The sequence below is a fragment of the Scyliorhinus torazame genome, chromosome 1 (assembly GCF_047496885.1).
Source record: "Scyliorhinus torazame isolate Kashiwa2021f chromosome 1, sScyTor2.1, whole genome shotgun sequence".
Classification (NCBI taxonomy): Eukaryota; Metazoa; Chordata; class Chondrichthyes; order Carcharhiniformes; family Scyliorhinidae; genus Scyliorhinus; species Scyliorhinus torazame.
In genome coordinates, this window is record NC_092707.1 from 152,791,191 (window position 1) to 152,813,099 (window position 21,909).

At 46.6% G+C, this 21,909-nt stretch overlaps 1 protein-coding gene across 1 annotated transcript; it reads left to right on the top strand.

Annotated features, from left to right (window-relative positions):
- Positions 1-1,310: 1,310 nt before the first annotated feature.
- On the top strand, positions 1,311-16,169 carry LOC140429786 (transcription factor Sox-7-like). The gene is made up of 2 exons (XM_072517233.1): positions 1,311-1,469; positions 15,097-16,169. The coding sequence occupies exons 1-2, from the start codon at positions 1,376-1,378 to the stop codon at positions 15,900-15,902; spliced, it is 900 nt and encodes a 299-aa protein (XP_072373334.1). The 5' UTR covers positions 1,311-1,375; the 3' UTR covers positions 15,903-16,169.
- Positions 16,170-21,909: the final 5,740 nt, after the last annotated feature.

Genomic DNA, 21,909 nt, shown 5'->3' on the forward strand with positions numbered 1-21,909 from the left:
TAGTAAAAGTTGTGGGTCAGATGAACTCCATGATACACTTTGGGGTTCTCTAAATCCTGGCCCATAACAATATGGGCTGTATCATAGTTGGATGGTGTGCTCCAACCAGCAGATGACGGCGGTATAGGCACACCATGCGGTCTCCAGACAAAGGTCATGTGACCGATGACCCAAAATTAAGGGAGACACATCCGGCCATCTTCAGAAGAAGAGTGAGAGGGTAATAAGACATACATGTAAATGGTCAGTGCCAGGTGTAAGTTCCAGAGGAGTATCAAGACTCCAAGATCATGTGCGCTGTATCAGATTGCCATCTTACCACACGAGACACAATAAAAGGATCCTGGTTTGGACATATCGAAGTGTTTGGTGAGTTACTTCAGAAAGGACAAGGGACCAAACACAACACTAACCTATTGTTGTCAACAAACATGAGCATACAGCTCGTTCTGAAGAAGAATTTGCATACCCTGCATCTATAATTGATGTTTCTCAGCTCTTGTGTAATATTTGGCAACGGAGCGAGAGGTTTGTTTCTTACCGACTAAACTGTAATTATTCCATTTTCTCACTAATTGACATGCTTGAAAACTTAGTCCATCAGATAGCTGGATCACAGGATATCAAGGCAATCCGATCTTTTCTCAAAATTTTGATTTTGGGAGTTTCATTCGTTGTTTGTTTTATTTGTTTTTGAACAGGTGGTGAAGAGTTTGTAAATGCCTCACCCTTATATGGGCAGTTCCTAATTTAATGGATTGACCTGGAAAAGCACACATTTTCCTAATGGGCTCACCTTTTTAGCTGGTTATGGGCACAGAGCCATGAGAAAAATGTTCTAATTTGACATGCAAATTTGTGTGATCCTCTACATTTCACTCCTCTACCTCCAGTGCACTTTGTATTCACATAAATTGCTTCTTAGAAATTCTCTTAAAGAGCACATGGAGGATACTAGAGTTTGAACAGTCAGTTGACCGTGACTCAGTTCAAACGGTGTGTAATACTGATGTGAAGGATGATACAATGGACCATCTAGGGGAAAAAACATCCAAACAGATTCTTAATGGTATTTTCTGTTTGCCTTGAATCCAATGCGTGGATTTGGACTGGTAGTCATATTGTAATCATGTAGGAGGAGCCTATATTCAACACTGAACCTGATATAAACGCTGAGCCTATCTGTTCTCACAGAAGATTTGGCTTTTCAGACGAGGAGTGAGAGTAAGGTCGCTCCTGCTAATTGCCAATGAAGATGAGGGCTGCCGATACAGGCTATGTCGACGCTAGTGCTTTCTTCCTGAAAGCCACTGAAACCCTTCACCAGCCAAGGGATTGCGGGACCCACATCACCATCAGCCGGATTCCCCGGCCCATGAATGCCTTCATGGTGTGGGCGAAAGATGAAAGGAAGAGGCTGTCTTTACAGAACCCCAACCTTCAGAACACAGAGCTCAGCAAGCTATTGGGTAAGGTTTGGCACAGCAGGGAATAGCCCCAACGTTCTGTGTTTTATGTACTTAACTCTCTCTCAAAGAAAATGACCACATCTTTAAGACATTGTTAGTCATTGAAATCGATAGGTCGTAGAATACTGTCTGTGTTATTTCTTTCATAGTATATTATATGTACATTGAAAGACAAAATTACATTTTTTCTTTCTTCCTGTGCTACAACACATTACCAGACTGTGTATAGAAATGTGTATCAAAACATGTACTTTGCGTGTATGTGTGCAAAGTAATGGCAAAAAGCCCTGTCTGTGTTTTTACATGTGTGAATGCACGTACACTTATGAAGCTGCACATATATGTATGCATGTGCATGTACCCATGTATATAATGCTGGTGATCATGCAAGCATCGACATGTTAAAAAAAAATTGCATTTCTATAGCACCTTTCACAAGGATGCCCCAAAGTGTTTTTCAGCCAATGAGTAAGTACTTTCTGAAATGCAGTCACTGTTGAAATGTAGGAAAAGCAAAACCCAATTTACACTGTGCAAGGCCCCACAAGTAGCAATGAAGATGACTAGATAATCTGTTTTAATGATTTTTGTTGAGGAATAAATATTGACCCGGACAGTAGAGAAAACTCTCTTTCAGAATTGCTCCCATGGGATTTTTATATCCATCCAAAAGGACAGATGGGACTTCAGTTTAATTTCTCACCTGAAAGATGACACCTTCAACAGCTTGCTTGGTGCTACCAACCGAGCCATAGCTGACAACTCTCAAAACCCAGGGCCGCTTTTGTGTTTAGAAAATACATGTGTAATATTGACCCATTTTTTGAAAGGACAAAGCCAACACTTTCACCGACATAGCTTCACTCCTGCTGCCTACCGACAGCTTTCAGTGCATTACGTTTCATTAGTCAGTTAATGCAGTGCGTTGCTTACCATACAAAAGAAGGAGATTCTCAGTCTGTGCCTAGTTAAGCAATAAGAACTTGTGTAGCAATCAGGGTGCTCACATGGCATTAGAACCCCAGGGTAGCTGGAGGATATCATAGTCACAGTTTCTAGCCCCCGGATCTTTGTCCAGTGAACTCAGTATGAAAACTAACTGTCTAGTGAAAATTCAGCTAACTGTCTAGGGAAAATTCAGTATCTCGGAGTGAGTAGTATTAGGTGGGATGAAGCACCAAGGGCTGGATTTTACATTTCCTTGTTAGTCGGTTCATTTGTAAAATCCAGCACCTTCCCACCACCTACCTATCCACACCTGACCTGTATGAAATTTAATGAGGCGTCGTGACGGCGCGAGTAACCCATTCACCCTTGAGCTGATTGGGGCACTGAAGTGGCCAAATAATAGCCACTTAAGGGTCTCATCCCGCACCCGTCGCTATTTAACAGCAGCAGGGGAAGCCTACACCAAGTGAGGCATGGGCTGTTGTTGGGCAAGTGGAGGCCCATTGGAGGCAACATCACACCCCCTAAAATCATACTTACTTACCCCTTCACTAAGGTCTGCCAGCCTGGCCTAGGCAATACTCTGGACTTATCTTTAGTCCAGGCCCCTCTTCGTTAGTACTGCCTGTTGTTCCAGCAGTGGCACTGTTGGGACCGGGGGCACAGCCTTAGAATAAAAGGGAGTCACTTTAGAACAGAGATGAGGAGAAATTTCTTCAGCCAGAGAGTGGTGGGTCTGTGGAATTCATTGCCACAGAGGGCGGTGGAGGCCAGGACGTTGAGTGTCTTTAAGACAGAAGTTGATAAATTCTTAATTTCTCGAGGAATTATGGGGTATGGAGAGAGAGCGGGTAAATGGAGTTGAAATCAGCCATGATTGAATGGTGCAGTGGACTCGACGGGCCGAATGGCCTTACTTCCACTCCTATGTCTCATGGTCTTATGGTCTTATAGAGCTGCCAGCCATCCAATTGGCTCCTTAAGACGGCACTTCCTCCCGAGGAAGGGGCAGAAGTGTAAATGTACAGTAAGTAACACTGCTCCCAGTATTCTATTTCTGAGGGGCAGTTGCCATATGGAGGGCAGGCTCACGAACGCCTTTTTAGCAGGGCAGTTGGAGACTATCCAGTCTCAAGAGATGCCTACGTTTTGAAAATTGTGCTCAAATAAGATGTCGAACACCCTGACCCCTGTGGCGCACAGGTGACTGTTTGAACAAATGCCCATTCATTTTGTGCCAATGGGAACAGCATGTCAGGAGAGTTTAGTCAGAGGGGTATTGTAGCTATACCAGATCCAGATATGCACAACGTCTGGATAACAAATCAGGTGCAGTTTTCTCCTCCTAACCCCAAGGGCAGTAAATAAATTCAATTATGATGGCCAGACCGGCAGCACGATGGCACAGTGGTTAGCATTACTGCCTCACGGTGCCGACGTCCCAGTTTTGATCCTGGCCCTGGGTCACTGTCCGTGTGGAGTTTGCACATTCTCCCCGTGTTTGCGTGGGTTTCGCCCCCACAACCCAAAGATGTGCAGGGTAGGTGGATTGGCCACGCTAAATTGCCCCTACAATTGGAAAAAATGAATTGGGTACTGTAAAAAAAAAATTTTAAATGATGGCCAGACTTCGATCATGTAAAGTGGATTTTGCGTAAATTATCAAATAGTCCAGGATTCTGGTACCTATGTATATAATAGAGTGTGGACGGTGGAACAGGATCGAGACTGGGGCTCACTTTCCTTGCTGAGTTTAATGTCCACTGTAGATGTGCCATTGATGAAAACTACTGTATCCACTCTCACCAAGTTCCATTCTTCCATCACTCCTCCACAGTGGATCCTGATCCGACAAGGCCTTTTTTCTGGTCTCTTGTTTCTTTCCTCCACCACTGGACGTCATACCTTGGCCTATCTGGGTCCCAAACGCTGGAATTCCCATCCTACATCTCTCCATCTTTCATACCTATCTCACCTCCTTTCAGATATTTCTGAAAGCCAAGTTAAAGCCATATTTCTTTTACCAAGCTCTTGATCATCCATCCTAATATCGCTTTGTGAGCCTCAAGTTTTCAATTGTATATAACATTCCTTTGAACCACCTTGAAACATTTTATTAATTGATTGATTTATTGTCACATGTACCAAAGTACAGTGAAAAGCATTTTACTGTGGCCAAGGGAACGTATACAGTACATACATAGTAGACAAAAAGAATAATCAACAGAGTACATCGACAAATGGTTACAGTGCAGTAAAGAGCCAAACATAGCAAATACATGAGCAAGAGCAGCGTAGGGCATCGATTAAAGGTGCTATTTAAATTCAAGTTGTTGTGGTAAAGTGACGGATGATGTGATGTTTACACAACTACCTCTCTGTTGTGCTTTGTAGCAGTTGGTTGTGGAGCAACATGGGAAATGTCTGGTGTGTTTGTCAATTCCTGGGAGAAATACACTCAGGGAAGTGTTCATACAAAACACCCCTTGGGATCCCACCAATTTCCTCTCTCCAACATTGCAACAGTGACATCATCATCATGAAGCATTTTTTTAGATTCAACAAAGACAAACTGCTTCCACTTGCAGGAGAGTCAGGAGGACACAGTTTGAAGGTATTCAACAAGAGAGCTGGAGATAACATGAATCAAAGAGGAATAGAAAGATTCAAGCACATGAGGAGACAATTTAGTCCCTCATGTCTGTGCCAGCTCTTTACAAGAGCAGCTCAGCTAGTCCCACTGTTCTGCCCTATCGCCCTATCACTGCAGTTTTTTTTCTCCAGGTCCATATACAATTTTCTCTTGAAAGCCACCACCACCCTCTCAGGCAGTGCATTCCAGACCCTAACCACAAACTGCATAGAAAAGATTTTCCCCCTGTCACCTTTGCTTCTTTAGTCATTCACATTCAGTGTCCTCTGGTTCTCAACCCTTCCCCTAGTGGGAATAGTTTCTCCCCGTCTACTCTATCTACAAAATCTACTCATGATTTTGAACATGTCTATCAAATCTTTTCTCAACCTTCTCTTCGCGAAGGACAACAACCCCAACTTCTCAAGTCAATCCACGTAATTGATGTACCTCACCCTGGGAACCAAACTTGTAAATCTTTTCTGACCTCTCCAGAACCTTCATATCCTTCCTAAAGTGCAGTGCCCAGAATTGGCACAATGGGAAGAATTTTCCCAAATTTAGTCAGACTGAGAACCAACGTTTATCTCTCCAGATGCACAGCCAAGTTTTCATTCAAGATTTTCTGGCACTCAGTGCACAGGGAATTTGGGGATGTGGGTTGTGCCATCACTATGATGGAGCAGGGCATGATAGACAAAGCAACGCTGGCTCCACAGAGATCGGGGCACCATCTTTATAGGGCGCCCAATCTCAATGTTACATTTAAGCCCCCTCCCCCCACCCCCTCACCATGGAGATCGGGATCCACCCCCAACCACCATGCCAACATCGGGGAAAACTGCCTCCCCCACTGTCCCTCGCAGGCATCGGGCCTATCCCTTCCACTCCCCCCCCCCCCCACTTCAGCCCCTCACAGGCATCAGGACTCTCCACTCTCTCCCCACCCCCCCAAGGGCATCGTGGCTCTCCCCCCCCTCCCCTCACCACACGTAAGAGGAAACCCCCAGTAGAGGATGGTTACCCCCTTGGCACTGCCCCCTTGGCATTGCCCCATCAGTGGCACTGTCAGGGGGCAATTCCTAGCCTTGTCCATCAACTTGCGAGACCTCCAATCACCTCCGCACCCCCGGTCTGGTCATCACGACTGGTTTTCACACTGCCAGGTGGGGAGGATACGTCTTAGGCAGACGCTTTGGCGTCAAGCCCCATTAATTATCTTTAAATGTATTTAAATCTATGGAAATCTGGTTTACACACAGGGTGTGAACCGGATTACATCAGTGACAGGGGGTGGGGATGATCTGAAGGTTTACCAGACTGATTCCAGGGATGGCGGGACTGCCATATGAGGAGAGATTGAGTAGGTTAGGATTGTTCTCGCTGGAGTTCAGAAGCATGAGAGGGATCTCATAGAGACTTACAAAATTCTAACAGGGCTAGACAGGGTAGATGCAGGGAAGATGTTACCAATGATGGGTGTGTCCAGAACCAACGGTCACAGTCTGAGGATTCAGGGTAAACCATTTCGGACAGAGATGAGGAAACATTTCTTCACCAAAAGAGTGGTGAGCCTGTGGAATTCATTACCACAGGAAGTAATTGATGCTAAAACATTGAATATATTCAAGAGGCGGCTGGATGTAGCACTTGGGGAGAGTGGGATCAAAGGCTATGGGGAGAAAGCAGGATTAGGCTATTGAGTTGGATGATCAGCCATGATCGTGATGAATGGCAGAGCAGGCTCGAAGGGCCAAAAGGCCTCCTCTGCTCCTATCTTCTATGTATCTATGTATCTTAAACTGAAATCTCGCCAACGCAAATTTGGCTGCTCATGAGATTTAGCAGTCATTATGGGTTTTGCGACCACGGCTAGCTGGGCTACTAGATCACCCCCAATATTAGAGTTGAGGGTGAACCAGTGTTTTATAAAGTTTAATGAACTTCCTTGTTTTTGTATTCTACACATTGTTTATAAAATCCAGTATCCTCAATGGCATTCTAATCGTTTTCCGAACCTGGCCTGTTACCTTCAATGATTTATGCAAATATACTCACCACAGATTTTCTGTTCCTGAACTCCCTTTAGAATTATTGCCTTTATTTGATATTGCCTCTCCTCATTATTCTCACCAAAATGTATCACTTTAAATATTTTCTGCATTAAATTTAACCTGCCACATCTCCCACTATTCCATCAGCCTACATCCTCTTAAAGTTCATCACTGTCCTTCTCAAAGTTTGCAATACTTCCACATTTTCTGTCATTGGTAAACTTTCCCTCCTCATCCTTCTAATCCTGTCTGCAGCCTTTCACATAGTTGACCACCCCACCCCTTTCCAAAGCCTCGCCACTGTCGTCCAGCTGGGTTTATTCTCACCCAGTTCCATTCTTATCTATCTAATCGTAGTGAAATAATCACTTGCAATGGCTCCTCTTCCTGCTCCCGCACCATTCCCTCTCGTCTCCTTCAAGAGTCTGTCCTTGTCCCCCCTCCCCCCAACGTTCTGTTTCTCATCCACAGTCTGCCACTTGCTGACGCTCAGCTTTACCTCACCATCGCCTATCTCGATTAGTGTGCTGTCGCTAAATTATCAGACTGTTTATCTGACATCCAGTACTGGAGAAGCAGAAATTCACTTCAATTAAATATTGGGAAGACTGAAGTCAATCATCGCTCCAAACTCCCTTCCCTATCTATGGATTCCATCCCTCTCCCTACCAACATTCTGAGATTAAGATAATCTGTTTGCAACCTTGGTGCCACGTGTGATCCCAAGTTGAGCTTCGGCCCTCAATTTTGTGCCATCACTAAAACTGCCTATTTTGGTTCTGCAACATCACAAGACTTAATTTCTATCTCCGCTCATCTGCTACTGGAACCCTCATTCATGCTTTTGTTACCTCATGGTTTAACTATTACAATGTACTCCAGGCCAGATATCACATTCTACTCTCCCATAAACTTGGAAACACCTAAAATCCAGCTTCCTGGGTTTCAACTCAAACTACATCCTGGGCTGGATTCTCCGTCTGGGAAACTATGTGCTGATGCCGACGAGGGAACGATGGTGTTTTACGCCCCAAACAATTCTGCCAAACCTCCACCGATCCTCCGTCTGGTGGGGGGCTAGCAGGCACGCAGCGTAGAGTCCCAGCTCTAGCAGGGGGAGGGGGGTTGAATGCAAGGGTTCGGAGGTGGCGGCAGGCAGGGATGAGCGATTTGGCAATCTGTTCATTGGGGGCAAATTTGCAAAGTTGGAGGACCTGGAGGAAGATTACAAACTGCCCAGGAGGAACGGTTTTAGGTACCGGGACTTCATAAGGAGAGAGTGCCGTCCTATCCCCTGTGGTTGCAGGATAAGGTGCTGTTGAGGGACGAGATAGGAGAGGGGAAGGTGTCTGATGTCGAGAAGGAGTTGATGGATTTGGAGGGGGCCCTGGTGGGGGACATGTGGGAGGAGGAGCTGGGAGGTGAGATGGGGGCTGAAACGTGGGCAGAGGCCTTGGAGAGGATGAATGTGTCCTCGTCGTGTGCAAGGTTAAGCCTCGTCCAGTTCAAAGTGATACATATGGCGCATTTAATGGTAGCAAGGATGAGTAGGTTCTTTGAGAAGGTGGAGGAAGTGTGGGTGGTGTGTGAGGAGGCCCGTGAATCACGTCCACATGTTCTGGGCGTGTCCAAGGCTGAAAGGGTTCGAGCAGAGGTTCATGGACGTGATTTCGGAAGTGCTGGGGGTGAAGGTAGGTTTGAGAGCAGAGGTGGCGATATTCAGGGTGTCAGAAGACCCGGGAATCCCGGTGAGCGAGACCAGTGCCTCCCTGATAGCCTGGAGACGGATCTTTTTCGGATGGGGGCACTTGGAGCCGCCGAAAGTGGGGGTGTGGGTGAGCGAGCTGGCAGAATTCCTGAGGCTGGAGAGGATTGAGTTTGTCTTGAAGGGACCACCCGGAGGTGGAAGCCGTTTATTGATTTCTTTAAGAAGGTTTGAGGGGGATTGAAGGGGGTTAAGGAGATTAAAATGGGGAAGGTGGGATATGAGAAGCGGGTGGTATTAGGGGAGCAGGAGGGAAATGGGTGCAGGTTGTTTATAATGTTGTTTGGTCATGTGAAAATGCCTTGCATAAAATAGTTTTTTAAATAAAATAAAATTCCAACTACTTGCGGACCAAGTGTACCCAGAAGTGCTCCAGTTTCCTCCCACAGTCCAAAGAAGTGAAGGCTAGGTGGATTGGCTATGATAAGTTGCCCCTTCGTACCCAGGGATGTTAGGGTTAGGTTACGGGGATATGGTGGGGGAATGGACTTGGGTACAGTGCTCGTTTGGAGTGTCGGTTCAGACTCGATGGGCCTAATAGCCTCCTCCTGCACTTTAGGGATTTTATGTTGCTATGAACCTGCATTTCAAGAATCGACCTCTTCAGCCATCAACAAAGGCGCACTTTATGAAGAATGAATTTGCGTCCTGCATGTCCAGCATCTTTTGTAAATGGGAGGATGTCAACGATGACTCAGTGTCATACTTAGTTTTATAACACTTCTGTGAAGTGCCTTGGCTATTGCAGTAAAGGTGCTATATAAATAGGGGATGATAGGGAAGGGGGTAGGAGGGCAAAAGTGGGAAGGAGAGGAAGGAGGTGAGCTGATGGACAAAGCCTCGTCCTATGAGAAGCGGGCGAGGATGACCTCATCCCTGGTCGCCCAGGCATGCCGGACCCTCACTGCAGCCTATCCTCCAACCTTTTGCTCCTCCTGAGGCTCCTCCCAGGGCTCTTCCTCCATCCCTTCCTCCTCCTCATCCTCCTCAAACGTGGCCACATATCCCATCTCTTCCTCCTCCAGCATGTCGCCCCGCTACTGAGCCAGGTTGTGGAGGACACAGCAGACCACCACAAGTGGGAGACCCTCTGGGAGCGGTCCATGCAGCGGAACCACATTTTCAGCAGACCGATGCACAACTTAATGACAGAACGGGCGGCAACATGGACCTCGTTATATCCGGTCTCCACCTCGGTCTCTGGCATCCGCATTGGTATCATCAGCCAGGACCTCAGTGGGTACATCTTATCCCCCAAGAGCCAACCCATTATCCTGGGGTGGTCCTCAAAAATGCCAGGGATCACCGAGTGTCCCAGGATGTAGCTGTTATGCACACTCCCTGGGAAGCGTGCACGCACGTGCATGTTCTGGAGCTGGCTGTCGCACATGAATTGCACGTTCAGGGAGTGAAACCCTTCCTGTTAATGAAGGGCACTGCCTGATGCCCTGGTGCATGCGTGGTGACATGCATGGTGACATGCGTGCCATCAATTACCCCCTGGACTTGGATCCCGGCGATGATGGAGAATTTTGCTGCCTGGGCAACTTAATGGGCCTGGTCCAGTTCAAAGTTGGTAAAATCTGATGCCCAGGCATCACAAAATATGAGGTGTAACATGATTTAATCGTGACCTCACAAATGCACTTTGGGCTGTAGTTTGTGAAATGCCTCACAGGTTCCCGCTCGAGCCCTTGAATGAACCGGTGGCATAGGAGTTCAGGACTGTGGTGACTTTCATGGCCACCGAGAGCAGGTGTCCCCTGTAGGCTGGGTCTTTAGAATTTGCAGTGGCCCTCTGCAAATGGGGTGCTGCCCCCAGCCTGCGTCGGTGCTGCTGCCGCCTTCTCCAGCATCTGGCTGCCACCAGCACCGCGAGGGTTTGCTCTGCAGGACTGGCACCACCATCCATCCTAGTCTATGTAGTGAACTGAAGAAGGAGAGAGACCAACAATCAGTTTGGGCTTCCACCTCGGGACCCCCAAATTCCTCCAAGCTTCCCCCACTCTTACATGTTCCACCTTCTCTCAGAGTGTCATCCAGCAAGCCAGTTGTGCTGGAAACCCTCACTCTGCACACTCAACCCCAGCCACAGCATGAGGCATTCGACTCCAGACCCCAGAACCCTGTCAGTTACAGTAGGGAGACTGTGCCCCGGTGCTCTCCCCTAATCCACACACTCACCCGTTGGTCGTGAGGATATCCCCAGTGCTGAAGCCCAGCTTGAGTGTCTGATTGTTTGCTGCTGCCTCTATGGTGCTGATGCTTCTGGAGGTCAGGCAAACTGTCCAGGCTTCAAATTTTGTTTGAAATGCGATGCAATAACCATCGTCTGAGACATGGCACGTGTACCCACGAGAATGCACTTGAGAATATTTTATTGGCAAAAATGGGTCAACATTAACAAAGATTTGAAAATCAACTATGTAACATTCCACATACCACATTAACCACTAAACTACAAGGAAATTACCCCTGGGCCCCGGAGACCACACTATTAGAGGACTCGATGAACACAGACAATAAGGAGGGGGGACAGTGGGAAAATGTACAGACAGCTACTGGACAGAATCCAAACACCACTGGGCGAGACCAGGTGGAAATGGGAGGATGAATTGGGGACAGAGGTAGGATAGGGACTCTGGAGCGAAGCACTGAGCAGGGCCAACTCCACCTCCTCCTGCGCAAGGCTCAGCCTAATGCAGCTCAAAGTGGTGCACAGAGCGCACCTGACCAGAACCCCAATGAGCAGGTTCTTCCCAGAGATGGAGGACAAATGTGAACGGTGCCAGAGTGGCCCGGTCAACCACATCCACATGTTCTGGGCCTGTCCCAAACTTGCTGGGTTGTGGAACGCCCTCTCCGAGTAAATGTCCAAGGTTGTGGGGGTGAGGGTGAAGCCGTGCCCAAATGTGGCAATTTTCGAGGTATCGGAGCAGCCAGAGTTACACATGGGGAAGAGGGCCGACGCCCTCGCTTTCGCTTCCCTAATCGTACGCCGGAGAATCCTGCTCGGCTGGCGATCGGCAGCACCACCCACAGCTGCAGACTGGCTCGCTGACCTCTCGGAATCTCTCCACCTGGAGAAGATCAAACACAAGGGTCGGAGGAAGGCTTCCTTACTGCATGGGAGCAATTTGTCGGTCTGTTCCAAAACCTGTTCCAGGCCAACAGCAGGCAATAGACAAAGGAAACTGAAAGCATTAGAAAAGGAAAGGGGGAAAAGAAAGGCAAGGAGGAATGTCAGGGGCGCACAACCCGGGGGAGAAGGAGGCAGAGAGTCTGAGAGGGACAAAGAGAGACAATACAGGGCAGGGGCTGCAACCCCAACCCCCCCATCCACAAAAAGAACATGGTTGAAGCCGACGGAGGGAGAAAGGATAAAGGGGAGCACCCCCCCCCCCCCCCCGGATCAACAGGGAGGACATCGGGGGGGGGGGGAGCGGTTAGTCATATGGGGGTTGGGGAGTGGGGACACGCCAAGCTAGACGGCAATAATTTGTAAATAAAGAAATGTAAGACAAAGCCTTTTTTACACTGTATAATAAATGAAAACAAACGGCAACGTATAGAATTTTGAAAATGCCAATAAAAAGATTTTTAAAAAAACAACAAGGAAATGTCACCTTCAAATGGTACCGATACAAAGCTCAGGGGAGACCCCTACCTTAGATCGCTGCTGCCCCACGACTAAGTCCAACCCCATTGATGGTTCCCCACATCCCCCCACAGGGGCAGCTGCTCCAGTGCCCTGGAGTTGCATGCCCGATAATGGAACGGGCTACTCATCTCCTCAGATCCCCTCAGCAGCCATCGCGCCAGCTTCAAGTTTTCAAAAAGGAGTACTAAATGTCGCCAGCCTGATATTCTCGCTGGGGAGTCAGTTAATTCCCGCTAATTGTGGTTAAAGATATGCACGCCATATTTGGGCCTGATCAGGAACCCACCATTGGGAGTGGGCCGATTAGATTGCAAACTCATTGGCGCCTCACGCGAATCTCAATTTTGGCCTTTAACCGGCGCACCCAGGTTTGCGCAGGGTGCAACACGATGGTTAAATCACACCCAAGGAATCACAAATAGGTCTGTCTCTGGCCATAGCTGATTGGTGCAGATATCTTGTCCACTATCATTTGTGCTGCCTTGGAGAGGAGAATTATACAATGCGAGGAGTGCTATTTAATAATAATCTTTATTAGTGTCATAAGTAGGCTTACATTAACACTGCATTGAAGTTACTATGAAAAGCTGCTACACACTCCGGCGCCTGTTCGGTTACACAGAGGGAGAATTCACCTAACAAGCACTTGTGGGAGGAAACTGGAGCACCCGGAGGAAACCCACGCAAACACGGGGAGAATGTGCAGACTCTGCACAGACAGTGACTCCAGCTGGGAATCGAATCCGGGTCCCTGGTGCTGCGAAGCAAAGTGCTAACCATGTGCTACTGTGCCACCCATCTACCGTACCGCCCACCAGGGTTTCGATGTGTTAACTGTTGTCCATTTTTAAACTGCTCGGAAACTTCCAGAACTCTCGTTATGTGGTCAGCAGCAGCCATTTTATAGTCCAGTTATTTGTCCATTGAAAAAAGACTTCTTATAATGTAGCCAGGATGTTATGAAGATATACATGTTCATTTTTCCTTCATATCTTCAGATCATGACATATTTCAGATTTCCAGAATGTGTTGTATTTTGTTTGCACCCTCCACCAACCTCAGTATAATCAATCAAATTCCGATGCAAAACTGAAAAAGAATAGACTACTGGGTAGAGGCATCAGCCAGTTAGCAGTGTGCAGTCAAATACCCAGCATTCAATCTTTGGTTTGTGCTGAGTCAGCAGATTTCAGCATGTGCTTCCACTGGGTCATTCCAATTGGCCTCAGCCATTCAGTGAATTCTGTTGGAAAGCACGTTTCCATGGACGTTGAATGAGAATAGGATTAGGCTCCATTTTGTTGAGCTGAATGACAAAATAATCCAAGTATACCCAGTCTTGGGCAGCAGGGTAGCGCAGCGTGGACCAGCTTTGTCAAATAAATATGTTTTAGAGAGAGGTTGGCTTGAAGGAGTGCAGAGGTCTCAGAGGGCTGTAGGGCAACAGGAGGATGTTACAGAGTTAGGGAAGGGGCAAATCCAAGGAGTACTTGAACACGAGGATGTGAATTTTAATATCAGGGGAGCCAGAGTAGGTCAGTGAACACTGGGTGAATGTTCGGATGCAGGAAATAATAATCTTTATTAATGTCACAAGTAGGCTTACATTAACACTGCAATGAAGTTACTGTGAAAATCCCCTAGTCGCCACATTCCAGTGTCTGTTCGGGTTCACAGAGGGAGAATTCAGAATGTCCAATTCACCTAACAAGCACGTTTTTCGGGACTTGTGGGAGGATACAGGAGCACCCAGAGGAAACCCACGCAGACACGGGGAGAGTGTGCAGACTCTGTACAGACAGTGACCCAAGCCGAAATCAAACCCAGGTCCCAGGCGCTATGAAACAACAATGCCAACAGCTGTGCTACCATTCCGTCACAGCACAGGTAAATGAGTTTCCGTTGAGCTCAAGTTTACTAAGTGGGAGGCTGGCCATGTAAGTGGAATAGACGAGCCTGAAGTCAATAGAGGCATGGATGAGGGTTTCACCAAAAGATGGGCAGGACATTGAGAAAATATAAATAAGAAAGCAAGAATATCCAGATTGAAATTTGGTCAGAAAATGTCTCCGGGTGAAGACACTCTGGTTAGAATTGAGCTCCGGATAGAGAAATTGTGTAAAAACTGATGTGAAATGTCATGCATCGTGCTGAATTTCTCCCCATTAATTCAGAAAAATGCCTTGCATTTATCTAGCACCTTTCATGATCTCATGTTGTCCCAAAGTGCTTTGCAGCCACTGTGTTCACTACAATCGCTAAATTTGATAAGGTGTTATCAAGCGATCAGGATTTTGAATGTCTCCCCTGTTGGGGCGATGGTTAGTTTGTAGAAAAGGATTCAATTGGAGGCATCAAGAAATTGTGGAGATAATTAGAAAGAACAGGTGAGTGGGAATAATTAAATGACAAGTAAGGTTCGATGGGCTGAATAGCCTTCTTCTGTGCTGTACCATTCTGTGATTGTGTGTGATTAAATTCTCGATAAATATGGGTTCTTTCTTTCTGAATGTGTATTTCTTACACCATTTTCAGTCAGTCTCAAGGTTTCTCCTTTCATTTTCCAGGACGGTGTTGGAAATCACTTACTGTGGTGCAGAAGCGGCCATACATCCTGGAAGCAGAGAGGCTACGGGTGGAGCACATGCTGGAGTATCCCAACTACAAGTACAGGCCACGGCGTAAAAGCCAAACCCGTGGCCCTTACAGGAATGGCATTTCTGCTCATAGAGATAGCACCGATCAACAGGAATCAGGAGGCCATCAAGACAAGGGGCCCCCCATCAGCACACAGATAATGAACCATATCACTCCTCCAAACCTTCCCCCAGAAATAAACCCACTGTCCAGCAAGCAGGAAATGTTCCCCTTTGGAAAACAACCTCCAGTTACCAGTGGGCGCCTTACTCATCCACGTATTACAGAAACCGGGAGTGGGTTCATAGGGATGGACTGGTCTATGTCTCACCCGATTTATTACCATCCTCAAACCAACTGGAGTCTGTGCTGTCAAACCCACCAGGCAAACCCATTGTCCGCCCCCCATGATACAACACTGTGTTCCCACAACGTGACAGTGGGACCCTCTCCATTGCTTGGAACTTTAGCCCACTGCTGTGGTCAGTTATATCAAGCTCCACAACCAATGAATGACTTGGAAGCCCTGGACAATTTGTGCTACGCTGAACTATTGGCTGATGTGGATCGGAATGAGTTTGACCAGTACCTCAACAACGACTCCTGGTCTGATCCACTTGGCCAGCTACTGAATGAAAAGGTCTTTGGGAGCAATGACACTGCTGAAACGGATCTTGTGTCTGTGTTGGCTGACATGAACACATCCTGCTACAATACCATTTCCAGATTCATTTGACACTGTTGCATAGTGACACTCCTTGTGCAGTACTGACAGAGCACTGCACTTCTGGAGGTGTCACCTTTCAGATGAGATATTAAACCGAGGCCTCCCTTATCTTCTCTGTACATGTAAAAGATCCAATGGTACTATTCAAAGATAAGCTTGGGAGCTCTCCCTGATGTCCAGGTCCAATACCTATCATGCAACCAGCAACATTATCACATTGCTCCTGTGAGAGCTTGCTGCAAGGAATTTGACTGCTGCGTTTCCTACATTACAACAGTGACCGCACTTTAAAAGTGCAGTATTTCATTGACCAAAAAGTGCTCTGAGATGTCTGGAAGTCGCTGTATAAATGCATGACTTTCTGTCTGTCTTTTTTTCTCAGTCAGTGAATACAGCATATGGAAGTGAGAGCATTGTACGTACTTTGGTGCAGAAAGGAAGGTGCAAGTATGTGACAGCAATAATGAATTGTGAATAAGATTAAGTTAATCGACCAATAAATGCATTGAGGTTTTGGATTTAGGTTAAAATTTTAGTGGGCGGCACGGTGGCGCAGTGGTTAGCACTGCTGCCTCACGGCGCCGAGGACCCGGGTTCGATCCTGGCTCCGGGTTACTGTCTGTGTCGAGTTTGCACATTCTCCCCGTGTCTGCTCGGGTCTCATCCCCACAACCCAAAGATGTGCAGGGTAGGTGGATTGGCCATGCTAAATTGCCCCTCAGTTGGAAAAAATAATTTTTTAAAATTAATTTGTTCATTTTAGCCTGCTCGGGGTACAAAGATTGAAAGTCAATATGGATTACCTGGTGGTACACAGAATTAATCTGGGAGGAGCTTACCCACATCTCTCGGGGACATAGGGAGGTCCAAAAAGAAGCAGTAAAAAACAGAACAAAAATATTGAAGGAAAATTACTTGTAAAAAGTGAAGAATTAATCCTAGGGTTTGATTCTCTGGTACATTTTATAGGTTGTACCTTATTCCTGATCTAGTTACTGTGATGATTCTCTGACTAAAGCTCAGTCTTGAGCATTGGGGGTTGGGGGGATCACGAGGTTGAAGGAAGATGCTGGAATCAACTGAGAAGTCTTGGAGAGATCAACTATTTAACCAATGGGAACTGGGGAAAGAGGAATCAAATGACATCTAAATTGTTGCTAAATTGTAAGGAAAGGTTTTGTTCTTTTCTTGATGAACTGTGCAAAAATCTGGAGTCCATTTATAAATTAGAGTTGTGCAGAGCAGTTGTGACTACTTTCACTGGAGGCTTGAGCCTAGAAAACGAGTGAATGCTGAGTGCTCTATGGATTCTAAGGACTTTGCTGCTGGGAATGTGTCAAAAGGGAAAGAAGTGACCAAAACTATTTCACCACTAATTAGCCAGCAAACCTGTTCCTGACCCAACTGGCAGTTCACCTCCACCAAAATGCCAATAAGATTCCACTTCCCACTGGGGGCAGGTTAGCAATCCCAAGATGAAGTCACCCCTCAATTCTCAGCTCCACCATGAAAATCCAACCCTAACTTTCTTTAATCGTGAAATTGCACTGTGTGTATTCTCTCTCAAACTATGAACACATTTTAATCAAATTTTATGGAAAAGAGGAGGCGGAAGGAGGCCATTTGGCCAATCGGGTGTGCAACGACCCTCCGAAAGAGCACCCTAGGCCCACTCCCCCTATCCCTGTAACCCCACCTAACCTTTCGACACTAGGGGGCAATTTAGCATGGCCAATCCACCTAACCTGCACATCTTTGGACTGTGGGAGGAAACCGAAGCATCCGGAGGAAACCCACGCAGACACGGGGAAACGTGCAAACTCCACAATCACCTACGGTCGGAATTGAACCTGGGTCCCTGGTGATGGTAGTAGTGCTAACCACTGTGCCACCCGTGGTAAGCAATTTCTTGTTTAATTACTTGACTTGAGTGCTTTTCATGTTTGATCTAAGTGGGTTAAGGCCTCTTAACAAAAAAAAAATCAAGAAATTTCAAACAAAAGTTTAAGTGCCGATATACCCACGTCACGTGATATAATTTCAGGGCCGTTGAGATCATGGATAGATGAGAAAACACTTGCCAGTGATTGCTGGAGCAGTGTTGAAGTGATGGAACTCAATTCAATAAGATATATATCATTGAATCTATGGCACGGGGACAGGCCCTTTGGCCTAAACTGGCCTGTGCCAACCAAAAAGCCCATCTAAATTAACCCCATTTGCCTGCATTTGGCCCATATCTCTCTATAGAATCATCGACTCTATGGCTAATTGTTTGAGTTCCCAACATTGCACCGTGCTTAGTGGGAGCATGGATTAGAGAGTTGGAGGAGTTCAATGCCCCTGATTCCCCATCAATTTTTGAGTGAGTCCGGGACCAAAAAGCATAGAACATATCCGAAAGATTGAAGACGACCTTGGCAATTGTGGCACATGGGCTCACCCAGCCAAACCAAAGGACAGCAATTAGGAAGGAAGGAAACCTCTCTGGAGCCAGTCAGAATATTGACTGGAGCTCAGGACCTCAGACAGTGGAAAAGCTTGGCTGGTGAATTGTGGCCTCTGTTCTTACTGGGGAACAACTTGTTATTTCCCAAGTTGGTAGTGGCAGCAAGGAACGAGGACTATTGACCACACCCACTGGGAAATCACAACTGTGCTCTCTGCAATTTTCCTTTTTTAAGGTTGCTCATAGCACTTGAGTTTAGATGAGCAAGACTGCTATTTCTTGTAGCGTCATTGAACGGCCGCATGGTATGGTTCAACACACTCTATTCACTATAGGTGCAGGCTTAATTGGGGGAAGGGAAGCAAGCGTTTTATAAGGTACAACTTTAGGTCAGGGGAAAAGCCATGAACTGAATATGTTAACCTATCAACTGTCCTGGCTTGATACAATTCACACCTCTTTAACCTGGGGTTACCCCATCTCTGGATCTGTAAAGATTTAATCACCTGCTAATGGTCGCATTCCAAGCATTGTTTGGCATCTTTGAATTTGTCTATAATGTGTTTCTGGAACATACCTCTTCATTCACCTGAGGAAGGAGCAGCGCTCCGAAAGTTAGTGACATCGAAACAAACCTGTTGGACTTTAACCTGGTGTTGTAAAACTTCGTATTGTGCTCACCCCAGTCCAACGCCAGCATCTCCACATCATGAATATGTTAAGAATGTGAAAGAACAACTCTTTTGAAGATCTGTATTTTGGGGAAAAAACGGTTTTGTTACACTTTCTATTTTAAATTTCCAGAGGTTTTTGCTGATTATATTAATAAAGAGACAGTTTGCATAAAATACAGGCCCAGTAATTATTTCTTGAGAATGGCTTTGCCAACTTTTTAAGGTGGCCTGTTATGTCCAAGCCAGAAAGTTGTACATTCAAACCTTATTCCAGAATACATTATTTGCACCGTCCCTCCAGGGCAGGACTGTGGGAGCTCTATGTGGCTGACATCTCCTCCTTTCGATCAGAGCAGATTGAGACCCTACCTGTCTGCCCAGGAGGACACTGCAGATCTGAAGTGTTATTCTAAAAGGAACAGGGAGTTCTCCTGGTGTCCACTCCCTCCTTCACTTAACATCACAGAAAGCAGTTTATTGCATCATTCATCTTAAGTCTGTTTGTAAGTTTCATACTTGGAACTTCAAAGTAGTTCATTGTATGCAAAGCATTTTGAGATGTTTCTGGGAGACAAGTCACCTACACAAAGACATATCTTTCCACATATTTTCTTTGCTTCCTTTTCTGGGGTCTTCTCACACCACCCTTGCCCCAAAATGTGCTTGGGCAATCTTTGATTAGGGCTCCTCCAAAGCCAATAGGTGTAGAAGAACATTGGGGTTGAGCTTGACTTACCAATCACCGTCAGTAGTTGTGAAAGATTGCCAGTGTGACAGGTGTGTTACCACCACACAGTGCAATGCATTGGAGTTTCTACACACTGCTACACTAGTTCCCCTGAGTCACACACACACCAAGCTACTGTAATATCCTGACAGACGGGTGATCACCGGGTTGATTAATGAATGAACGGTTTATTAAAATACGAAACAATATATAAAAGCTACTATGTTCTAAGACTCCAAACTCCTAACTAACTGGGAAACCCATTATCCGCCCCCAGGGTTTGCACGCTCTTGCCCCATTGACCATTCAGGTCACATGACATTCCGGGAATTCACATCCTTAAAGGGCCACACTATCACAGATACAAAACCTGGAAAAGCTGACAACTCAAAAATAAATGTACAGCTGAAGTGCCAACCGTGAACAAAGGACAAAGACGGCACGGTAGCACAGTGGTAGCACTGTTGCTTCACAGCACTAGGGTCCCAGGTTTGATTCCCGCTTAGCTCACTGTCTGTGCGGAGTCTGCACATTCTCCCCGTGTCTGCGTGGGTTTCCTCCGGTTGCTCCGGTTTCCTCCCACAAGTCCTGAAAGACGTGCTGTTAGATGAATTGGACAATCTGAATTCTCCCTCTGTGTACCCAGACACCAGAGTGTGATGACGAGGGGATTGTCACAGTAACTTTATTGCAGTGTTAATGTAAGCCTATTTGTGACAATAATAAAGATTATTATAATTATTATGATCAAAACCACATTTTTGTTTGGTCTTGGACCTCAAGATCGGCACTTGAGAAGGTAGTAGAGAGCTACCCTTTTGAGCTGCTGCAGTCCAGGTGGTGTAGGTCCAGCCATATTTCTCTTGTAGAGATTCAATATACTTATTGGCTTGCTGGGCCGTTTAAAGATCAACCTGATTGCTGTGGCTCTGGAAGCACACATAGTTCAAGCCAGGTAAGGATGGCAGATTTCCTCTCTTGAAGGGGATTAGTGAAGAAGATAGCTTTTTACAATAATCCGGTACTTTCATGATCATTATTAATGAGATTTTATAAGTTGAATTTTTTTTTAATGTCCTAGTTGCTAGGTGGGGTTTGAACTCAAGGGGCTGGATTTAATATTTCCAAGTTGGGTCCTGTCCGATAGTTGAAGAGCCAATGGGAGACCCACACCGCTTTGGCAGGGGGGGGCTCGGCCAAATTAAGTGGCTGTCAGATATGTAAGTAGCCAGCTTTGGGCCTTTCCTGGGATTGAGGACCCCAGTAACGGAAGTCCTTTCTGCTGAGGCTGCCGGCTAATTAGAGGCTGGCAGCTCTCCATTCCCATCAGCGCCAGAAGGAACGATGGTTGCTGCAGGTGCTGCACCTACCAGAGGCCTAGGATTGACGAGGGACCCAGGTTTAAATGAGTGAGGCTGGTATGGGGTCCAATGGCAATGGGGTGGGATGGTTTGGTGCAAAAGTGGGGACGTGACTGTCAGCAAGCTTGCTATTCTCCTTCCTGATACCTGGTCCCCCGATCGGGCACTAAGTGCCTTTGAAAGCTGGGTCGTCCTGGAAGGCAACTAAGCAAACCTATAAAGTTTTTTGGGAAGCCTTAAGGAGGCACGGGAAACTCGTATGAGTTGGGAAGAATCCCCGAGTCAACATTAAATCACAGTGGGCTCAGGGACAATGACCTTTAAGTGGTTCATTAATCATAGAATCATAGAATCATAGAATTTGCAGTGCAGAAGGAGGCCATTCGGCCCATCGAGTCTGCACCGGCTCTTGGAAAGAGCACCCTACCCAAGGCCCACATCTCCACCATAGCCCTATAACCCAGTAACCCCATCCAACACTAAGGGCAATTTTGACACTAAGGGCAATTTAGCATGGCCAATCCACCTAACCTGCACATCTTTGGACTGTGGGAGAAAACCGGAGCACCCGGAAGAAACCCACGCACACACGGGGAGGATGTGCAGACTCCGCACAGACAGTGACCCAAGCCGGGAATCGAACCTGGGACCCTGGAGCTGTGAAGCAATTGTGCTATCCACAATGCTACCGTCCTGCCCTGAACCAAATACGCCAGGCTGGCAGCTTGCCCACATCAACCCATTCCCACCACTGATTAATGGAAGTTTAGGTTTCCTGTTGGCAGGAAAGGAACATACAGCCATC